Consider the following 21,699-nt stretch of genomic DNA (forward strand, 5'->3'; position numbering starts at 1 on the left):
GGGTGCAGGGGCCCAAGGACTTGGACCATCTTCCATTGCTTTCCCAGGCCATAAGCAGAGAGCTGGATCAGAAGACGAGCAGCCACAGCTAGAACTGGTGCCCATTTGGGATGCTGCTGCTACAGGCAGAGGCTTAGCCCACTATGCCACCGCGCCAGCCCCTGTTAAACTTTAATAACAGCAATAGCAAGGTACATTTCAAGTGGCTAGGCTGGAGGTCACTCTGAATCTTCCTCACTTAGCAACAGTCTTTAGGGCATTATTATTGCTGCTATGTTTTCTTAGGTAACGACTGCTAAGATATTTCTGGGACTTACTAACTTGTGCCTTTGTCTGTAGTGATTCTCAACTACAGCCAAACTGGGTTATTCTGTGCGCACTGAAATTTCACATCTACTCTTAAAGATCCTCCATGACATACGAAATAGATCCCTGGAAGCAGTTAATAAAGACTGTTCTGGAACTCCTGACAATCTAATTATTGCAGAAGAGAAAGTACTTTCTAAAGGGTGTGGCACTTTTATAGAAAGTCCTGGACCTCATTTTTGCACAGAGACAATGGAAGCATTTTCTAGACATTGTTGCAAAGTGCGCAGATTGTGGGAAGTGTGCTGGTTAGGAGAAGTTGGTTTGCTAGTAGCAAGACAGAGCTAATGGACTCGGAAATCATGTTGGAAGTTGTGGGAAATGTAATCATGTGTTTCACTTTTTGCCTCAAGGCGTATGTGAGGATGATTTTTACTTTCTCTTTGTATGGGAAAATGGAGGCATGACATCATTGGCAATACTGCATTGGAGCTGCCAGCCATGTACATGGTTTACATTGAACCATGTAAGGCTTTCCACCCCAGCCGTTCAGTTCAGCAGGAAAAGATGAGCAACCAGGGCTAGAGGACAATTCTGTATTCCACAGAGTGAACCCAGAATCCCACTGGACGACTGGAGGACTGATTTTGGCTTTGCTCCAATGAATCAAAGCCCATGCCAGTATCCTTCCTCTGAGAAGTTTGGTGTTAAAATGGAATTTGCAACTGTTTTACAACTAAGTGATTAGAATGAACCTGTGGTTAAACAATGCCTCTGGAGGGTATTTGACTGTAATTTTATGAGAAAATTGACCCTGGGAAAGTATTTGGTTCGGCTTTCTGACAGTATCTCTGCTTCTGGCCAACTAGTGCAGGGCACTCCGAAAACAGCAGGACGAGAAAGGTCTCAAATCGCATCTCCATTTTCCATACGGTATCATTAAGGCCAGGGCCATCCTTAGTCATTGAAACCTCCAAGAGAAGCAAGTTATGCTTGCTTTGTCCCTAAGTGGTGAGGATCAACAGCAGCGAGCGCAGTGAATCTTCTTCCCTCCCCAGCAGGTTGACTGACTTAGGTGTTGTTAGCTGCAAAACAGGAAGAGCTGGCAAATCTCCCGTAGTTGATTCCTGGCAGACATGGGGTGTGTCCAGGGTATCTAAGCTGTAACTTCTGGTAGATATTTTTTTGCTGTCTGGATCCAAAGTCTCAGGATCTAGCTTGAATTGGGTTTCAGCCCTTCTAAAAGTAAATTCCACCCTGATAAATGGAAATAGATTATTTTCTACACAATGTCTTTCTGTACAGTTGTAAATGGAGAGCGTTTTGAGGAGGCTTCATTTAATAATACCTTATCAGACAGCTTTCAGGAACCTGCAGTGTCTAATATGTCTGTTGCTATGGTAACAGCTGCTTGCTTATGCTCTGCATCTCATATCTATGTCTTCCATGGGCCCCCTTCTTTTTAATGAGGAGGGGGCTTGAAAAATATTCTCCACTGGGAACAATTGCAGTGCTGGCCTTCCACTGTGGAAACCACACCCACAGCACTTCATTCTGCTTGGCGTGTTGCTAACAGAGCTCCAACTGGTCCTTTGCACACATCACATGAAAGAAGCAAATCTGTGCAGCTTAAGGGAGCTAAGTGCCTCGCCACCCCTCGTGGGCAGCCTGCGCCTTGGGCCAGTTTCGCATCACGAAGTCCCACCTAGTCTGACCTATTCGGAGAAGCTTCAGGTTTCAGACTGGTGGAGATGCGGGAGCTGCTGCTCCATGCCCCTGCTTTCCAAGTCTTTTAGGGAAGGTGGGGTAAGGGCATGGGACACATGTTTCTGGCCTCTGAATGAGAAGAGGAAAGTCCATCTACAATGCATTTCAACACTCTTAAATTATTCTAATTGATCTCTGACTTTCTCAGTGACAGGACACACCACTGGGATCCTGGAGCAATAGAGTAGGGGAGTTTGCTTTGTTCCTTAATGACTTAACAAAACATGACCTCACAGAGATAAGGACTGACTTTTGAGCAGCCCTGACCACTGATCCTTTAGCCCTCTGGCAGTCCTTCAGTATTTTATTTTCTGTACATGCAGAGATTTTCCTTCCATGTCCCTAGCCCTGCACTGCCTGCAGTTCTCTCAAGTCCCTTTTTGGGCAGCCATCATTTGTCCCCTGCGGTTTTTAGGTCGGTGTCTCTGACTTGCTGGTGCTCCGTGTTTGCTTATGGGTCTCTGGGACAGGCTGTCTGCACCCTCCCTCCCCTTGCCAGGGCTCCCAGGTGGCTACTGGCCCTGGGGCCGTCACACCCACCTGGGTACCAGCTCTCTCACTTTGTCTCCATCTCAGAGGAAGGTAATGAAAATAATCGGGCTTCATTAATTCCAAGCCCTGTGAGATGATAGCCATTTGGAGCCTGTTTGCCAATTAGGTGGTCTAAATTAGAAGTGACCTTGGTATACTGCCACTGCTCGCCTCTCGGAGGCTAATGAAGCTTTTCTCTCCAATTCATCTCCTCCTCAGCCCCTCTCTGAGGATGACCGTTCATGTGTTTCCTCTCTGCTCCTCCCCTTACTTCTTTTTCAATTGTTCTCATTCTCACTTTTTAAAATCTGGTTCTAGGCAACGTTTGTTTCTGGCTTACGTGAGTGTTAACATGGCTCTGCAGATTTTTTTCAGAGTTTTATGTATTCAAAAAACCAGGCACACAGAAATAAACAACTGGATAAACAACCACACAGAAGCCATTTTAAAAAGGAAGGAAAGAGGTTGTGCGGTGGGTACAAAGTCAACAGCTAGGAGGAGTGAGTTCTGCTCGTCTGTTGACAGTGGGTGGTGGCTACAGTCAATACTAATATATTGTATATTTCAAAACAGAAGAGAGGATGTTCAGTGTTTCACCACAAACCATAAATACTGGAGGTGATGGATAGAACGTATTTCATCATTATTAAGTGTATATGTATCAAAACTTTATACTCTTAGGCCATAAATCTGTGGAATTATTATGTATCAACAAAGAAGTTAAAGAAATGGAGTCAGAGAAACAGGTCCTCTAGACCCCACGGTCTAGCACTCAGGTTGGCACATTTAGAAAGCAGTGTGGGGTGAGCATTTGGGATAGCAGTTAAGACAATGCTGAAGATACCTGCTTCCCGTATCAGAGCTCCTGGATCTGTTGCCTACTTCTTACTCCTGATTGCAGCTTCCTGCTGGTATGGACCCAGGGAAGCAGTGGTGATGGCTCAAGTTATATTCTTACCACTTACTTGGGAGACCTAGTTCTGGGTTCCTAGCTTTGTTCTGGTTGAGCTCCAACCATTGTGGGCATTTGAAGAGTGGATCAGTGGATGGGAGCCTGCTCATTCTCTTCCATCTCTTCAATAAATTGTTAAAAATTTTTAAAAAGGCAGTATGGGGTGGGGGAGGTAAGAGCTAGGTAGGGAGATTCTGAAGATCTGCTGACCTGCCAAGAAGTGCCTGGTTTGTCAGCTACAGTTGTACAGAAAGCAGCTAGTGGACCCCAGGAAGGAAGAAAATACCAGGGCTCCCCTGGGAATAGTCACTTTGGGATGTCCCACCAGCTGGACTACTCAGCCCTGAAAGCAGTTAGATTTTAACTTCATGTTTCTTGGACAGAACCAATATCTCATTCACGGAGCAGACACAGACTGGCTAGGTCTGTGCAAGGGAGGTCTGTGCCAGAGGCTTCCCCTCTTTCTTCTGTTGTCCAAGGTGAGGCTTCCTTGGGAGTCTGACTTGGCAGATGAATGCTTTGACATGAACAGTGGGACTTTGAGAAAGAAACCCCTATTCAAGTGAGCAGTGTCAAGACTGTAAGGGTAAGGGTCTCAAAGAAACCAGGGTCAGCACTGTTTTGAAGACAGTGATTTCTACTTTCCAGCACAAATGTGTTGGTTGCACAGATCAAGCTTGAACAAGCCCGAGAGTAGCCTTGAGACCTGAAGGTGAGTCTGTATGAGCCATGCCCTAAGAGCCAAGCAAAGTGTAACTGTGGCCGTCCAGGGGGTTGTATTTGGCCATTCCACATCTGTGACCTGGGCCAGCAGTGGGAAGGAATGCTGTACTTAGAACTCCAGCTTCTACCAAGAGAAAGTAAAGACTGGTAGCCTCTCCCAGATGTCACAGTGGGGACTAGGCCCACATCTTGACTCTGTGCTCTGTAAGCTCTGTGTTTGGGGCCACAAGGCCACTTAACTCCTGGAATGAGAGTCTTCCACTTTAATCAGCACCATGAAACTTCTATTTCTATTGTTATATGAGGGTACTTTAGTAAAGTTCAGGGAAAATGCACATTATAAAAAAAACCTATGCATTTCTGCACCAACAGAAGTATCTTTTAATTTCATTTTCCATTAACTTTTGAAGTACGTACCTTTGTCTAAGAGAACTGGTTGAAGAGGAAGACTTTCCTCACTGGAGTACAACTCCACGTTTTTCTTGTTCTACATGAGACCTGTGTATCAGGAGTAGGTTAGACCCAGTTCGTCTCCATGCTTTCTGCACCCCAGCTCGACTGCTAGTTTCTTCCTGTGTACCCATCAACTCTGCATTCTCTGGGAGGAGTGGAGCTCACCCGGCTCCGAGGGGTGGGGAGGAAACAGGTGGTGTCAGGATTACCGTGGAACTGCTCCTTGCCTGAGCCTGGCCAGTCTTGAGAGACTCAGATGTCAAGGAAGCAGTGGCTCTAATCATTTGAATTTTCCAAAGCAGAAAAACTTGTTTTACTTTTTGCTAAGACCCTGCATTGACATTTTCAGGTCACTCAGTGAGTATGGAGGGGAGGGGACATAAATTACTGTATTCAGTGTTTAGGGATATACACGTCATCAGAAGACCTGGTCTACATGGATGGTACAACCATCCAAAACAACTCAGCATTTCCAGAACAGCTCAGTTCCTGAGAAGGAAGGGCCTTGAGTGACTTTGTTTATACATCCGTTTGACCGCTGTTTATTTACTAAACATCATACAGGGTCCCCGTGCTGCATGCTTGTGGGATAAACAGAGCAAGACCAGGTCTCTGTCCCCAAGGAGCTCACAGTCCAAAAATAATTCACCTTTTCAGAGATCATTAAGCCCCTTAGAAAATGTGATCAAAGCTGAGATTCCTACGGAAAGTCATCTGCTCAAACCTCAAACTGTTTCGTTTGGCTTGTGAGTCCATGACTTGGGGTGTACATGGAGTAGGAGAGTGGGCAGCTGGAGAGAAGAGGAAGGGGAGTGGGGGCGGGAGAGAGAAAAGGAAAGCTAAGAAGGTGCACATGTGTGTTTCTGTTCCCCAGGTAAGGAAGCTAGCAATGGGCCTCTGCCTCTGAAGGTGGAGCACGCTTGGGAAGGCCCTGGTTATGCTTTAACCTCTCACAAACCTGCACCCTGCAGTGCTCCTGGCGGGGTGGAGGTGGCAGTGGGACCCTTACAGAACTGTGTTCAGCAGAGTAGTGACTGCCTGTCCCACTTTTAGCTGTCCGTACGAGACTGTGGTTGGGACGATGTGAATTTTCCAGTGAGTTTGGTAGGCAGATCTGATTGGAAAACAAAGGCAGTGCCAAGGCAGGTGCCTCAGGGTCCTGATCCCAATCCCAATCCCGATCCTTTTCCTCAGTGAGCTCTGTGAGCAGGATTACGTCTGTGGCTCTATGGGGGTGAAAAAGCATGCACAATTTGAGTGAAAAGCTTTGGAAGCTGGTAGGAGCAGACCCAGGCTTGGGAACGTGACTTTCTAAGAACTGACTCTGGGACCATCAGGCAGCCCACACAGCAAGGTAGCTTCCATTGTCAACTCCGGTGCGCACACATCACCCAGATACACTTCATCAGGATTTCTGTGTCTGTGAGACTCCCTTTAGGGATCCTCTCCTTTGCCTCCTGCGAAATTCTTGCCTGTTTAAATTTCATATACCGAACCAATTTTTTTTTTTTTTTTTCCCAAGGAGAGGTTGAGTATACTGTAGATGAGAAGAGGCAGGTAGATAAAAGTACTTACTTAAACACATATGGGGCAAGACTTACAGGGTTGGAGGCCCAGATTAAGATGCAGAGGAGCATGTGAGGTTGATGATTATATTTCGGGGAGAGTTAATTGATGGAAGGTGAAGGCAGACAAAGAACCGCTGCTTACTGCCTTCTTGAATCCCAATCAGGAATTATGATTAAAGTCGCAGCGAGACAACAGAGGGCTGATGAATTGGTGTCTTTTTTTTTTTTCTTTTTTGCCGTCATTCACACTTGATTGACTTCAACCTTTCAAGTGCAAAAGTCTCTCTTTTCCATTATTATTCATAGCCATCTGAGTTTTTCTAATTAAAGTGTATGAAAACAATTACTGATCCGTCGTACTGAGTCTGTTAGAGGGGATGTCTGCCTTACTGTAATGCCTATAAAAAGCCCACAGTTTTCTATAATGATGTGCAGCTGAGGTGTTAGATAATTTTATTCTTTTTTACTCTGTAGGGCTTTTTTTTTTATTTCTCATGATTCATTTTCCATAATTCCTAAAGATCCCAGGAAAGGACTGCTCCTGCAGCTACAACCGAGAGGAGGTGGGGGGGAGTCTTTTTTCCTTTCCCTTTCTCCCCCTCGCACCCCCAACCTCGTGCTCCCCCTTGGCTGAGGACTATAAATTAATCGGTGACCTTTCACTTCTTGGATTCCCACTGGACCCCCCAACCACACTGGTCAGAAATGCTTTCTATTAAAAGAAAATAGATGGAATGAGTTTGGCAATCTCCATTCCATTCCTAACGATTCATCAACAGCTAGCCTTAACCAGCTGCTGACGTGCCGCGTGTGAGGGTGCAGATGTCCCTGGGAGCAGGAATGCTGTGTCACACGTGTTCACCGGCCGTGCACCTGCTCTTTGCAAACATGGGGGCTCTGAGAACCTGTCTCTATAGTGCCTGTTGCTTACTTTGTGTACCTGTTGGCATTGGGGTTGCTGAGATTCTTCTAATATCGCTACACGTGATAGAGGAGTTACCTTTTTTGGTGTTGATGGGGGCAGTTTTCTGGGTCTCCTCTAGGCATTGAACCTATTGCTGATGACACCGGGGAACATGTCTGCAGTGACTAGGGACAAGGACCGGCTCTTCAAACCATTCAAAAATTCATAGTCATTTATTAAAAATACTAATTTTGAACAAGTATCTAAGTGTTGTAATCTCTGCTATTTCCAAGCAGTGTGCTGAGAAAAGAATGCCTCCAGCTGGGGCTGGGTGCCATGTAGAGAGAATAAAGGGGACTGTACTTTTCTGTGCCTGTAACCTGTAGGTCAGTTCCCTTCTCAGGCTGTCATCAAATGGGAGACAGTTTCTAATTCATTTGGAAATATCATCATCACTAACCTGCCTACCCCATAGCAGGTACGGGGACTGCTGCTGTATGTTTAAACAAAGAACCTTTCACTGTTACATTGGCTATTGAGGGCTGCTTAGCACATTAACACAGGGCAAATGACATCTGGTTTGGACAGGCTTCTAACCAGGTGGCAGGGAGGCCTAGAGATCTAGGTCTGAGGATCTGGCTTAAAAATTGTAGGTTTCTGGGTCCAGGCCAGTTTCAAATGTGCTATATTAGAGAGCAATGCTCATGGTCAAGGTGGGGCAGCCCTGTTGTAGAATGCTGTGCAGGCCACCTGCAGAGGCTGGAACACTGGCCAGATGTCCCCTCAGATAGTGTCTGCCTCCAAAAGAAATTTGGGCTTGAGTGAGTGAGTCAGTTTGTAAAGGGTTACAAAATGTTGTTTCCTGGAAAATCCGCCAGTGTGTCTGGGTGTCCTTAGCCTTCCCTTTGTTCTCTTCGCTCCTTCTCACCCTTTTCTTCACTCTTACTCCCTCCTCTTCTTGCCTGAATACATTTTGAAAACAGTACTACAATGCTCCCTGCTTCAAGATTACAGTGTACTTTACTAGGTATGATTTAATTAGGGCCCTTATTATGTTTTCAGCAGCTTAAGGTGGGCCTTTCAACTTATCTACCTAATTGGTTGCACAAGAAGTTTCACAGCCCATGACAAAACATTGTCAGTGATCAAAGTCAAAATTCTGCATAAAGGAAAAATATTAATAATAAGATTATTCTTCAAGTGTGCACTGCTAATTATGTCCAGAATGTAACCGTAGAAACACTTTTGACTGATGTGAGCTTTGTCTAATAAACATGAATCTTCAGTGAGCTATGAAAAGTGACACCTTCAGCTTTATACTGGTGAAGGCTAATTTTGCTTATTAAATAATTTTTAAACCGTTCCCGTTTGTGCTTTTTCTCTCCATGTGACCCTCCCTGTTTCCTCAGGTGACCACCCCCGAAATGGTGATGCCCAGCAGCATGTTTCTCCCTGCAGCTGTTCCAGATCGAGATGGGAGTTCCAATTTGGAAGAGGCAGGAAAGCAGCCTGGTCAGTAGCATTATTCTTGACCCCTGGGAATGGAAACAAAATGAAACAGTGGGTAAAAATTTTCATGGGTGAGGGTTCCAGCAGTTCTTGATAGTACTCCCAAGCTCAGTGTAACTAATCAGGAGATGAGGGGCACTGTCATCACCTACTTTATACTCTGCACCTTGACATGCTTTCATGAAGTATAAAATGTGAGAGAAAATGTTGGTGTGGACACATGGTCCCCAAAACTGTACAGTTAGGAGTGAATAACCAGAAAGTTGGTTGGTGGTCTGTAGACCCAGTATCCTAAGCTGTTAAACACTGCATCTCTGAGGATTTTACCATTAGGGACTTGATTTTGGAGGGTGCTAGATTGTCCTTCCAGGAGTTGCCTCTGCACAGAGTCTTCTGGGATTGCCAGAGGGTGAGGTGTAGAGGTGCTTGGAAAACCCAGTGTTAAAGACACAAAGTACAAATTGCTGGGGCCACAGAGCAGTTCCCAGATAGATCACAGAGATCACTAGATCTCTGTAAGGCTAGGTCTTCCACCCATTAAAAGCACCTAAGATTTAAGTTAGGAAGAGTTCAGCCTCACTACTGCCCAGCCACTCCTCTTACGATTTCTCCATATTAGGCAGTGGACAGATATCCTGGCTGTAAGTCGGGGTATTTATAGGTGTGATGAGTTCATTGTAGGAAAAACCCTGATAATTGAATGATCTTTGCTTATTGAATATAGATGAGAATTGAAATTCCCATTATAACAAGAAATCAACATTCCAGAATTTCTTATGTTACAGTGGACAGTTCTTGTAATTTCCCCACAACTGAAGACAGCATTAATTCACATATTCTATGACTCACTAATTCACTGTTATAAACTGTTATTACCTAAAAGTTCAAACACAGAAAAAGGGGGATCTTGTGTAAAATCAGAAACCTTCAACCAGTTCTTGAGAAACGGAGGATTCTGAGTCAAGCAATAAAAATAGACCTGTGATGCAACACAGGCCTATTAGGAATTGGAATCTGGTATTTTCTTCTCCCATCTCTTCCTGTACACCCTACTGATACTGTGTACAGAGATACTTCAACAAGTTTGTGGAAAATAAGAGTTAAAAGATATGTTAATTTTGGTGCAAAGCAATTTTTGAAATCCATGTATATGAGAGGACTTAAAAGACTTTATGAATAACACATATTATTAAAAAACTACATATGGATTTCAAACTATTTCTGCACCAAAGTAAACTCATCATTTAAGTCTATTTTCCATAAACTTTAGGGACAAAAATGAAGGTAGGAGGCTCCGTCATTCAGGTTGGGGTACGTTGCCCATCATCAGATTCTGTGTTCACTGAGCCTGGGTAGGTAAGGGACCGGGTGCCATCCCTGAAACCAAACGGCCTTTACCTGTGGGCTTGATGTTGTTTTTACAGAAACCTCAGAGGATCTGGGAAAGAACAACGTGCCATCTGCGAGCTCAGAGCACGGTGGGGACTTGAAACCCTCTCCTGCTGACCCCAGCTCTGTGAGAGAAGACTCAGGCTTCCTGTGCTGGAAGAAGGGGTGCAACCAGGTTTTCAAAACTTCCGCCGCCCTTCAGACGCATTTCAATGAGGTGCACGCCAAGAGGCCTCAGCTGCCTGTGTCAGATCGTCATGTGTACAAGTATCGCTGTAATCAGTGCAGCCTGGCTTTCAAGACCATCGAAAAGTTGCAACTCCATTCTCAGTACCACGTGATCAGAGCCGCCACCATGTGTTGTCTTTGCCAGCGCAGTTTCCGAACTTTCCAGGCTCTGAAAAAGCACCTTGAGACGAGCCATCTGGAGTTGAGTGAGGCTGACATACAGCAGCTTTATGGTGGCCTTCTGGCTAATGGGGACCTCCTGGCAATGGGGGACCCCACCCTGGCGGAGGACCACACCATCATTGTCGAGGAAGATAAAGAGGAAGAGAGTGACTTGGAAGAGAAACAGAGTCCGACAGGCAGCGACTCTGGGTCGGTACAAGAAGACTCAGGCTCAGAGCCAAAGAGAGCACTACCTTTCAGAAAAGGCCCCAATTTCACCATGGAGAAGTTTCTAGACCCTTCTCGCCCTTACAAGTGTACTGTTTGCAAGGAATCTTTCACTCAAAAGAATATCCTGCTAGTGCACTACAATTCTGTCTCCCATCTACATAAGTTAAAGAGAGCTCTTCAAGAATCAGCAACAGGTCAGCCAGAACCCACTAGCAGCCCAGACAACAAACCTTTTAAGTGTAACACTTGTAATGTGGCCTATAGCCAGAGTTCCACTCTGGAGATCCACATGAGGTCTGTACTGCATCAAACCAAGGCCCGGGCAGCCAAGCTGGAGGCTGCAAGTGGCAGTAGCAACGGGACTGGGAACAGCAGTAGTGTCTCCCTGAGCTCCTCCACACCCAGTCCTGTGAGCACCAGCGGCAGTAACACCTTTACCACCACCAATCCAATCAGCACTGGCATCACTCCGAGTTCCAATTTACTGAGCCAAGTGCCCCCTGAGAGTGTAGGGATGCCGCCCCTGGGGAATCCCCTCGGGGCCAACCTCACTGCGCCTTCAGAGCCCAAGGAGGCCAATCGGAAGAAGCTGGCAGATATGATCGCGTCCAGGCAGCAGCAGCAGCAGCAGCAGCAAGCACAGACCCTGGCCCAGGCCCAGGCCCAAGTTCAAGCTCACCTGCAGCAGGAGCTGCAGCAGCAGGCTGCGCTCATCCAGTCTCAGCTGTTTAACCCCACGCTCCTCCCTCATTTCCCCATGACTACCGAGACTTTGCTGCAGCTGCAGCAGCAGCAGCACCTGCTCTTCCCTTTCTACATCCCCAGTGCTGAGTTCCAGCTCAACCCCGAGGTGAGCCTGCCGGTGACCAGCGGGGCGCTGACGCTGACGGGCACCAGTCCTGGCCTGCTGGAAGATCTGAAGGCTCAGGTTCAGGTCCCACAGCAGAGCCACCAGCCGATCCTGCAGCAGCAGCAGCAGCAACAGCAAAGCCAACTCTCTCTGTCCCAGAGTCACTCTGCCCTCCTCCAGCCAAGCCAGCATCCCGAAAAGAAAAATAAATTGGTCATCAAAGAAAAGGAGAAAGAATGCCAGAAAGAGAGGGACGGTGCTGAGGGAGCAGAGGGCAGTGGGGGAGCAAGAGAGTCGCTGCCAGATGCCTTGAAGCCCAAAGAGAAGAAAGAGTTGGCACCGGGGGCCAGTTCTGAGCCTTCCATGCTGCCTCCACGCATCGCCTCAGATGCCAGAGGGAACGCCACCAAGGCCTTGCTGGAGAACTTTGGCTTTGAGCTGGTCATTCAGTACAATGAGAACAAGCAGAAGGCGCAGAAGAAGAATGGGAAGACAGAGCAGGGAGAGAACTTGGAGAAGCTCGAGTGCGACTCTTGTGGCAAGCTGTTTTCCAACATCTTGATTTTAAAGAGTCATCAAGAGCATGTTCATCAAAATTACTTTCCCTTCAAACAGCTTGAGAGGTTTGCTAAACAGTACAGAGAGCACTACGATAAACTGTATCCCCTGAGGCCCCAGACCCCAGAGCCGCCGCCCCCTCCACCGCCACCCCCTCCGCCACCTCTCCCCGCGGCGCCTCCCCAGCCAGCCACTACGCCAGCCATTCCCGTGTCGGCCCCGCCCATCACTTCGCCTACCATTGCCCCAGCCCAGCCGTCTGTGCCACTCACGCAGCTCTCCATGCCCATGGAGCTGCCCATCTTCTCGCCGCTGATGATGCAGACGATGCCGCTGCAGACTCTGCCGGCACAGCTGCCCCCTCAGCTCGGGCCTGTGGAGCCTCTGCCCGCAGACCTAGCGCAGCTGTACCAGCATCAGCTCAATCCCACCCTGCTCCAACAGCAGAACAAGAGGCCGCGCACCAGGATCACAGATGACCAGCTCCGGGTTCTGCGGCAATATTTTGACATTAACAACTCTCCCAGCGAGGAGCAGATCAAAGAGATGGCGGATAAGTCCGGCTTGCCCCAGAAGGTGATCAAGCACTGGTTCAGGAACACTCTCTTCAAGGAGCGGCAGCGTAACAAGGACTCCCCGTACAACTTCAGCAACCCTCCCATCACCAGCCTGGAGGAGCTTAAGATAGACTCCCGGCCCCCTTCGCCGGAGCCTCAGAAGCAGGAGTACTGGGGCAGCAAGAGGTCCTCAAGAACAAGATTTACTGACTACCAGCTGAGAGTCCTCCAGGATTTCTTTGATGCCAATGCTTACCCAAAGGACGATGAATTTGAGCAACTCTCGAATTTACTGAACCTTCCAACTCGAGTCATAGTGGTGTGGTTTCAGAATGCCCGACAGAAGGCCCGCAAAAATTACGAGAACCAAGGAGAGGGCAAAGACGGAGAGCGCCGTGAGCTTACAAACGATAGATACATTCGAACGAGCAACTTGAACTACCAGTGCAAAAAATGTAGCCTGGTGTTTCAGCGTATCTTCGATCTCATCAAGCACCAGAAGAAGCTGTGCTACAAGGACGAGGATGAGGAGGGGCAGGATGATAGCCAAAATGAAGATTCCATGGATGCCATGGAAATCCTGACGCCCACCAGCTCCTCCTGCAGCACCCCCATGCCCTCGCAGGCTTACAGCGCCCCGGCACCCTCCACCAATACGGCACCCTCTGCTTTCTTGCAGCTCTCAGCCGAGGCTGACGAACTGGCCACCATCAATTCAAAAGCAGAGGTGAGCGATGAGAAACCAAAGCAGGCTGAACCACCCAGTGCGCAGCCAAACCAAACCCAAGAAAAGCAAGGACAACCAAAGGCAGAGCTGCAGCCGCAAGAGCAGCCTGAGCCGAAGACCAACATGCCCCAGCAAAAGCTCCCGCAGCTGGCCTCCCCACCTGCCTTACCCCAGCCTCCTCCACAAGCACCCCCTCCTCAGTGTCCCTTACCCCAGTCGAGTCCCAGCCCGTCCCAGCTCTCCCACCTGCCCCTCAAACCCCTCCACACCTCAACTCCTCAACAGCTGGCAAACCTACCTCCTCAGCTAATCCCCTACCAGTGTGACCAGTGCAAACTGGCCTTTCCATCGTTTGAGCACTGGCAGGAGCATCAGCAGCTTCACTTCCTGAGTGCACAGAACCAGTTCATTCACCCCCAGTTTCTGGACAGGTCGCTGGACATGCCTTTCATGCTGTTTGATCCCAGTAACCCACTCCTGGCCAGCCAGCTGCTCTCTGGGGCCATACCTCAGATTCCAGCGAGCTCAGCCACTTCTCCTTCAACTCCAACCTCCACAATGAACACGCTGAAGAGGAAGCTGGAGGAAAAGGCCAGTGCGAGCCCCGGTGAAAATGACAGTGGGACAGGAGGAGAGGAGCCTCAGAGAGACAAGCGTCTGAGGACGACGATTACACCCGAACAGCTCGAAATTCTCTACCAGAAGTACCTGCTGGACTCCAATCCGACTCGAAAGATGTTGGATCACATCGCGCATGAAGTGGGCTTGAAGAAACGTGTGGTGCAAGTCTGGTTTCAGAATACCCGGGCTCGAGAGAGGAAAGGACAGTTCCGGGCCGTGGGCCCAGCACAGGCCCACAGGAGATGCCCTTTTTGCAGAGCACTGTTCAAGGCCAAGACTGCCCTCGAGGCTCATATCCGGTCCCGTCACTGGCACGAGGCTAAGAGAGCGGGCTACAACCTAACTCTGTCTGCGATGCTCTTAGACTGTGATGGGGGACTCCAGATGAAAGGAGATATTTTTGATGGAACTAGCTTTCCCCACCTACCCCCAAACAGTAGTGACGGTCAGGGTGTCCCCCTCTCACCTGTGAGTAAAACCATGGAGTTGTCTCCCAGAACTCTCCTTAGCCCTTCCTCCATCAAGGTGGAGGGGATCGAAGACTTTGAAAGCCCCTCCATGTCCTCAGTGAATCTGAACTTTGACCAAACCAAGCTGGACAACGACGACTGTTCCTCCGTCAACACGGCAATCACAGACACCACGACAGGAGACGAGGGCAATGCCGACAACGACAGCGCAACAGGAATAGCAACGGAAACCAAATCCTCCTCTGCGCCCAATGAAGGATTGACCAAAGCAGCCATGATGGCAATGTCTGAATACGAAGATCGGTTGTCATCTGGTCTGGTCAGCCCAGCCCCAAGCTTTTATAGCAAGGAATATGACAATGAAGGTACAGTGGACTACAGTGAAACCTCAAGCCTCGCAGACCCCTGCTCCCCAAGTCCTGGAGCGAGCGGGTCTGCAGGCAAATCTGGTGACAGCGGGGATCGGCCTGGGCAGAAACGTTTTCGCACTCAGATGACCAACCTACAGCTTAAGGTCCTCAAGTCATGCTTTAATGACTACAGGACACCCACTATGCTCGAGTGTGAGGTCCTGGGCAATGACATTGGACTGCCAAAGAGAGTTGTTCAGGTCTGGTTCCAGAATGCCCGGGCAAAAGAAAAGAAGTCCAAGTTAAGCATGGCCAAGCATTTTGGTATAAACCAAACAAGTTACGAGGGACCCAAAACAGAGTGCACTTTGTGTGGCATCAAGTACAGCGCTCGGCTGTCTGTACGTGACCATATCTTTTCCCAACAGCATATCTCCAAAGTTAAAGACACCATCGGAAGTCAGTTGGACAAGGAGAAAGAATACTTTGACCCAGCCACTGTACGCCAGTTGATGGCTCAACAAGAGTTGGACCGGATTAAGAAGGCCAATGAGGTCCTTGGACTGGCAGCTCAGCAGCAAGGGATGTTTGACAATGCTCCTCTTCAAGCTCTTAACCTTCCTACAGCATATCCAGCGCTCCAGGGCATTCCTCCTGTGTTGCTCCCGGGCCTCAACAGCCCCTCCTTGCCAGGCTTTACTCCATCCAACACAGGTGAGTTCTGCTCAAGGTGATTCTCATCAGTATGAGACTCAGCGTCGAGTTAGGTGGCTGGCACCCAAACTGAGCTTCTGTGCAGGTGGGAAGCTTCCCTTTCTAGTTCTCGATGAGCACCGAGACTTAAGTTTCCTTCTGTTGCATCTCTCCAGTGCCAGTGTACATGGCTCTTTGTTAGTTCAGGATGGGACCTCATGGTTGGAACGGTCACCTCCAGAATGACTCATGCCTTAATATTGCATAGCAAAACCAGGGTGTATGCTATAAGCAGGAACCTGAAGGTCTTGGCATATTATTGCTGGAAATTTTTCAAGAAAGATTTCAATCATAGACCTTCATTCAGTCCTTGTGGAAATGCCAATCCCAATTAGGTAGCTGTCACAAATACAAGATACCGAATGGATGCTGGCACTCCATATCGGAGTGCTTGTTCAAGTCCCAGCTGTTCCACTTCCTATCCAGTTCCTTGATAATGTGCCTGGGAAAGCAGCGGAAGATGGCCCAAGTTGGGGTCACCCACTTGGAAGATGTGGATAGAGTTCTGGGCTTCTGGCTTTGGCCAGGCCCAGGCCCAGCCACAGTGACCATTTGGAGAGTGAACCAGCAGACAGATCTCTCTCTCTGTCTCCTTCTCTTTCACTTTGCCAAGTAAGTCAGCCTTTAAAAAAGACACCAGATTGTTCTAATTCTAGATCATACACTGTGCAAACTGGTCCAAGGCCCCAGCTTTCTTCAGAGAACTGCTATGGCAGGAGTTACTCCTGGGGTTCTCTAAGAGGACTGCCTTTCAACTCAGGTGCCAGACATTGTGTGCTTCCCAGTTCTGCATGTCTCTGTTGGTCCCCCAGACAGAAATACTACAGGCTCCCTTTAGGGGTCCTCCATCCCCATGTCCTTTTGCTCATCTTGCTTTCCTCCTCATACCCATTTAGAATCATGAGTATTTAATACTCTTATATTCTCACTTAATAGGGAGTTTGCTGTTCTTGTTTCTCTTACCCTGTCCTCACCCATCTAATTGGGATTTAACTGTCTTTCTTAGACTGAGCTTTCACATCCAGGGTCCTATGAGGCTTAGGCACAAGTCAGCAGGTTCCCATTACAACAGCCAGCACTGACCAGCACATGTGTACCAAAAGAAAGCACCTTTGGTGCCTCCTTGCCTTCAAACATGTCCACGGGCTCAGCAGTGGAAGCACCTCTGCTGTGTGTCAGAGCAGCCCTAGTTTGTTGTTGACTTAATTTCCGGTTTTATGATTTTGGCAATGTTTAAGAGAACACGAGGCTACTGCATCCTGGTCCTATGTATTACCAAAGAGAACAGGAAGAGAAAGCATGAAGACGTAGAAGTCGTTGCTTGTATGTCCTGGCAAGTAACGGCACAGAGTGCTGTGCAAGCCAGCTAGACGTAAGCCAAGAGAGAAGCTATGGAAAGTGGCCAGGGCACTGAGGTATCCTTGGACCTCAGAACCTTGGCAGAGGGGCTTGGGAATACCCACCCTCAGCCATAATACTGTAGACCAAACAGAAGTAGGATGTCTGACCTATTCCCCTTGTTTTACAGATGAAAAAACTGAGGCCCAGAGAGGTCAAGACCATTCAGCAAGCTAGGGTAGGAGCCAGAGCTCCTGCCCAGGCCTCCCAGTGCTCCTTCCACAACACCCAATATGAGCCAGTCAGTCAACAGGTATATGTTTAGTGCTGCTCAGGTTCTGACCACACAGAGTGGACTCAAGAAAGAAAGATATGCTTCTACTTACTCGAGGCAGACAGAGGTGCCCCAGTTACCATCTGACCTGGCTGTACTGCACCTCTCCAGAGCACTGCCTCTAGGATGGGAGGGAAGTAAGTAGTGTTCATTAAGCACTGGTCAGGCCTAATGCTAAGGTCTGTCTCTATGATTCATACAGCCATCTGTTGTCCAAACCGAGGTTCTAAGAGGTTGCCTAGACAAGGTCACCCATCTCATTTCTGTCAGCCATAATCCACACAGGGTCTGTGGGGTCTACTATGTGGTTATTTAGCTACTGTACCTACTATGCTTAGTGCAGAGTCTGGAAAATAAAATCTCGGATGGAGATACACAAAGCCATCTAAAGCATTCTGTTCTGAATCTTTCTCCTAAAATCCTGCCTGAAGCTCTGGGGAAAAGGACACTCTAGCCATTCCTTCCTTGTTCCACTGATCATTTGGCTCTGGCCCCAAACTGAAAACTTGGAGCAGGCCCGTTACCTACAGGTAGAGGGAGAGCACCAAGTTTATAATTCATACTCCACACCCTGCCTTGCCTGTGCCAGTTTAATAGACTAGCTTTTCTTCAGTTTTGGAGTCGAGTCCCTCACGTCTCCTCTGATAACCCAATCCCAGTGGTCTCTCAGCTGCTGCGGAAGAGCAATCACTGATGCAGGGGGACACTACCCTTCTTGACTATCCAATGTTAGCGGGTGGCTGGCTGGCAATGGCAGCTTGAAGCAACCTTGTTCCTCCTGCCTGCAGTGTAAGAGGGTTTGATGGACCAGTGACCACTGCAGTCTCCCCAGGTCTGGGCTTGCCTCCCAAGGACAGTGTTGTGCTGTGAGACCCCTACCCCGTTTCATGGTAGCATGGTTCACATGGAACACTGAAGGGGCTGGAAGGTATTTCTGAGTGGACATTTCAGTGTCCTCTGAAAGGAAGGGGTGAATGCCAGTTCCTCGAATGTGGGCAACGCAGAAGTGTCCTGAGGGATGTCGCTTGGGAGGTCTTCCCAACTCCTCTCTTTGGTGGCATTTAGTCATTCAGCCACTTTGCTGTCCTTCCCTGCCGCGAAGCTTGGCACCCACCGGGGAACAAGTGAGCCTATGGGGTGGGTGAAGGCTTTGCAGGTAGTGCTGGACTGGGCTGGCTGTGATAGCATGTGGGTCTGCTGACACAGTCACAGATCTGTATACCCATAAGCAGCAGTGCCCGGAGGAGGTTATGCTGCCTTAAGGACTGGTATGTCAGCTCCTTGAGCTGTTCCACTTTGTGCGCTGCTTTTCTCTCTCCTGCCAGATATCTCTGGAGCCTCTGCAGCCGTCAGGGGCAGGAGGAGGCTGCTCATTTCTCCAGCAGACCTCAGGAGTCTGATCCTCGACGGTTGCATTCTTCACCAGACTCGCTGACGCAGATGCGCTGGGCCAGGGCACTGGAGTGGCTTCCCCTGAATGGGCTGCTTTTACGGCTCCCCAGGCCCTTCCTCCACACTCCCCCTTCAGCGCCAGCAGCACAGAGCAGGACAATGTGTAGGGGCTGTTATGTCGTCTGTGGGGCCTTGGGGCCTTGCCAGGTTCCTTGCTTTAGCCCCTTCTCCGGTTGCCTCTGCTCTCCAGACAACTTCCGGTGGGGCCTCGTGGCTCTACTTTTTCTATGGCGCTTTGATGAGGGCCTTGGTTTCAAATGAGTCCCAGCTGTAAATAGCTAGTTTTACAGATGAATTGAGTTGGGCAGAGTGAATGGTAGCTGGCAGTGCATGGCAGAGAAAACGAACTAGTGGATGAGGCAGGTTAGGCAGGAAGTTGTTTAGCTGAAAGGGGAAGTGGGGGAGCTGACCCAAGGCTAGCCAGCATCGAGCCTGCTGGTCTAGTTTTGTGCAGACTTTATGAGAGGGTCCTTCACGTTGAAATCTTCACAGTTAGGCTTGGTGTCAGTGACACAGGTAAAAACATTGTGGGCTTCAGTCTTACCTCCCGGACTGACATGTGATTTCTCTGTCTCCATTCCTTTCAGCTTTAACGTCTCCTAAACCGAACTTGATGGTTCTGCCCAGCACAACAGTTCCTTCCCCCGGACTCCCCACATCTGGATTACCAAATAAACCGTCCTCAGCCTCGCTGAGCTCCCCGACCCCAGCACAAGCCACCATGGCGATGGCCCCTCAGCAGCACCCCCAGCAGCAGCAGCCCCAAGTCCAGCAGCCTCCCCCGCCTCCAGCAGTTCAGCCACCACCCACACCCCAGCTCCAGCCGCAGCCGCGCAAGGACAAAGACAGTGAGAAAGTAAAGGAGAAAGAAAAGGCACACAAAGGGAAAGGGGACCCTCTGCCTGTCCCCAAGAAGGAGAAAGGGGAGGCCCCCGCCGCAGCGGCCCCAGTTCCAGCCCCGCTGCCCACCATGGAGTATGCGGTGGACCCCGCCCAGCTGCAGGCCCTGCAGGCCGCCTTGACTTCAGACCCCGCAGCGTTGCTCACAAGCCAGTTCCTTCCTTACTTTGTGCCTGGCTTTTCTCCTTACTATGCCCCCCAGATCCCTGGCGCCCTGCAGAGCGGGTACCTGCAGCCTATGTACGGCATGGAAGGCCTGTTCCCCTACAGCCCTGCGCTGTCGCAGGCCCTGATGGGGCTGTCCCCCGGCTCCCTACTGCAGCAGTACCAGCAATACCAGCAGAGTCTGCAGGAGGCGATCCAGCAGCAGCAGAAAGCGCAGCAGCAGCAGCAGCAGCAGCCCAAAGCAAGCCAAACCCCAGTCCCCCAGGGGGCTGCTTCCCCAGACAAAGACCCTGCCAAAGAATCCCCCAAACCAGAAGAGCAGAAAAACGCCCCCCGTGAGGTGTCCCCCCTCCTGCCGAAACCCCCCGAAGAGCCAGAAGCAGAAAGCAAAAGTGCGGACTCCCTCTCTGACCCCTTCATCGTTCCAAAGGTGCAGTACAAGTTGGTCTGCCGCAAGTGCCAGGCGGGCTTCGGCGACGAGGAGGCGGCGAGGAGCCACCTGCAGTCCCTCTGCTTCTTCGGCCAGTCTGTGGCGAACCTGCAAGAGATGGTGCTCCACGTGCCCACGGGCGGCGGCGGCGGCAGCGGCGGCGGCGGGGGCGGCTCGTACCACTGCCTGGCGTGCGAGAGCGCGCTCTGTGGGGAGGAAGCTCTGAGTCAACATCTCGAGTCGGCCTTGCACAAACACAGAACAATCACGAGAGCAGCAAGAAACGCCAAAGAGCACCCTAGTTTATTACCTCACTCTGCCTGCTTCCCCGATCCTAGCACCGCATCTACCTCGCAGTCTGCCGCTCACTCAAACGACAGCCCCCCTCCCCCGTCGGCCGCCGCCCCCTCCTCCGCTTCCCCCCACGCCTCCAGGAAGTCTTGGCCGCAAGTGGTCTCCCGGGCTTCGGCCGCGAAGCCCCCTTCTTTTCCTCCTCTCTCCTCATCTTCAACGGTTACCTCAAGTTCATGCAGCACCTCAGGGGTTCAGCCCTCGATGCCAACAGACGACTATTCGGAGGAGTCTGACACGGATCTCAGCCAAAAGTCCGACGGACCGGCGAGCCCGGTGGAGGGTCCCAAAGACCCCAGCTGCCCCAAGGACAGTGGTCTGACCAGTGTAGGAACGGACACCTTCAGATTGTAAGCTTTGAAGATGAACAATACAAATGAATTTAAATAAAAAATTAATAACAAACCAATTTCAAAAATAGACTAACTGCAATTCCAAAGCTTCTAACCAAAAAAACACAAAAAACAAACAAAAAAAAAAAACAAAAATAAAAATAAAAAAAGGAAAAAAAAGAAAAAGCGTGGGTTGTTTTCCCATATACCTATCTATGCCGGTGATTTTACATTCTTTTCTTTTAATATTTAAAAAAAAAAAAACCCTAACCCTGTTACATTGTGTCCTTTTGAAGGTACTATTGGTCTGGGAAAGGAAGTCCGCAGGGCCTCCCTAATGTCTTTGGAGCTTAAACCCCTTGTATATTCGCCCCCTTTCAGTAAATGCCCACGTTGATAGCACAGAGGAGGCCGGCACGCACTGTATGGGAAAGCAGTCCACCTGGTTACAGTTTTAAACTTCTTGCTATCTTAGCATTCAGATACCAATGGCTTGCTAAAAGAAAAAAAGAAATGTAATGTCTTTTTATTCTCAGGTCAATCGCTCACACTTTGTTCTGTTTCCAGAATCATTGTTTTGTATTTTTTTTTTCAGTTACTTTTTTTTTTTTTTTTTTTTTTTTGGTTCCAGAAAAATTTTTCTTGTTAATTTAAAAATGGGCAGAAAGTATTTGAGAAAAACAATGTGAACTGCTTTAGCTTTCTGGGGATTTTAAAGGATAGCTTTTCTGCTGAAGCCAGTTTCAAGGGGAAAAGTTAAGCACTCCCACTTTCAGAAGAAATAACCC

The 21,699-nt window shown here is 49.1% G+C and overlaps 1 protein-coding gene and 1 long non-coding RNA gene across 6 annotated transcripts in view; one reads left to right on the top strand and one right to left on the bottom strand.

Moving 5' to 3' along the window:
* The window catches only part of ZFHX3 (zinc finger homeobox 3), a 258,117-nt gene that overhangs the window by 232,864 nt on the left and 3,554 nt on the right, over window positions 1-21,699 (top strand). For all 5 annotated transcript variants that reach the window (XM_062177061.1, XM_062177059.1, XM_062177063.1 and 2 more), the window contains 3 exons: window positions 8,614-8,716; window positions 10,138-15,570; window positions 19,321-21,699. The exon at window positions 19,321-21,699 is cut by the window's right edge. In XM_062177061.1, the coding sequence (XP_062033045.1) occupies window positions 8,614-8,716; window positions 10,138-15,570; window positions 19,321-20,933 (7,149 nt within the window). In that variant the 3' untranslated portion in view covers window positions 20,934-21,699. The remainder of the gene's footprint in view (window positions 1-8,613; window positions 8,717-10,137; window positions 15,571-19,320) is intronic.
* LOC133748334 (uncharacterized) overlaps window positions 7,392-21,699 on the bottom strand; it is a 190,661-nt gene continuing 176,353 nt past the window's right edge. The window contains exon 3 of the long non-coding RNA XR_009864449.1: window positions 7,392-8,739. This is a non-coding gene — a long non-coding RNA (uncharacterized LOC133748334). The remainder of the gene's footprint in view (window positions 8,740-21,699) is intronic.

This window comes from Lepus europaeus, chromosome 19 (assembly GCF_033115175.1).
Source record: "Lepus europaeus isolate LE1 chromosome 19, mLepTim1.pri, whole genome shotgun sequence".
In the NCBI taxonomy this organism is placed as follows: domain Eukaryota; kingdom Metazoa; phylum Chordata; class Mammalia; order Lagomorpha; family Leporidae; genus Lepus; species Lepus europaeus.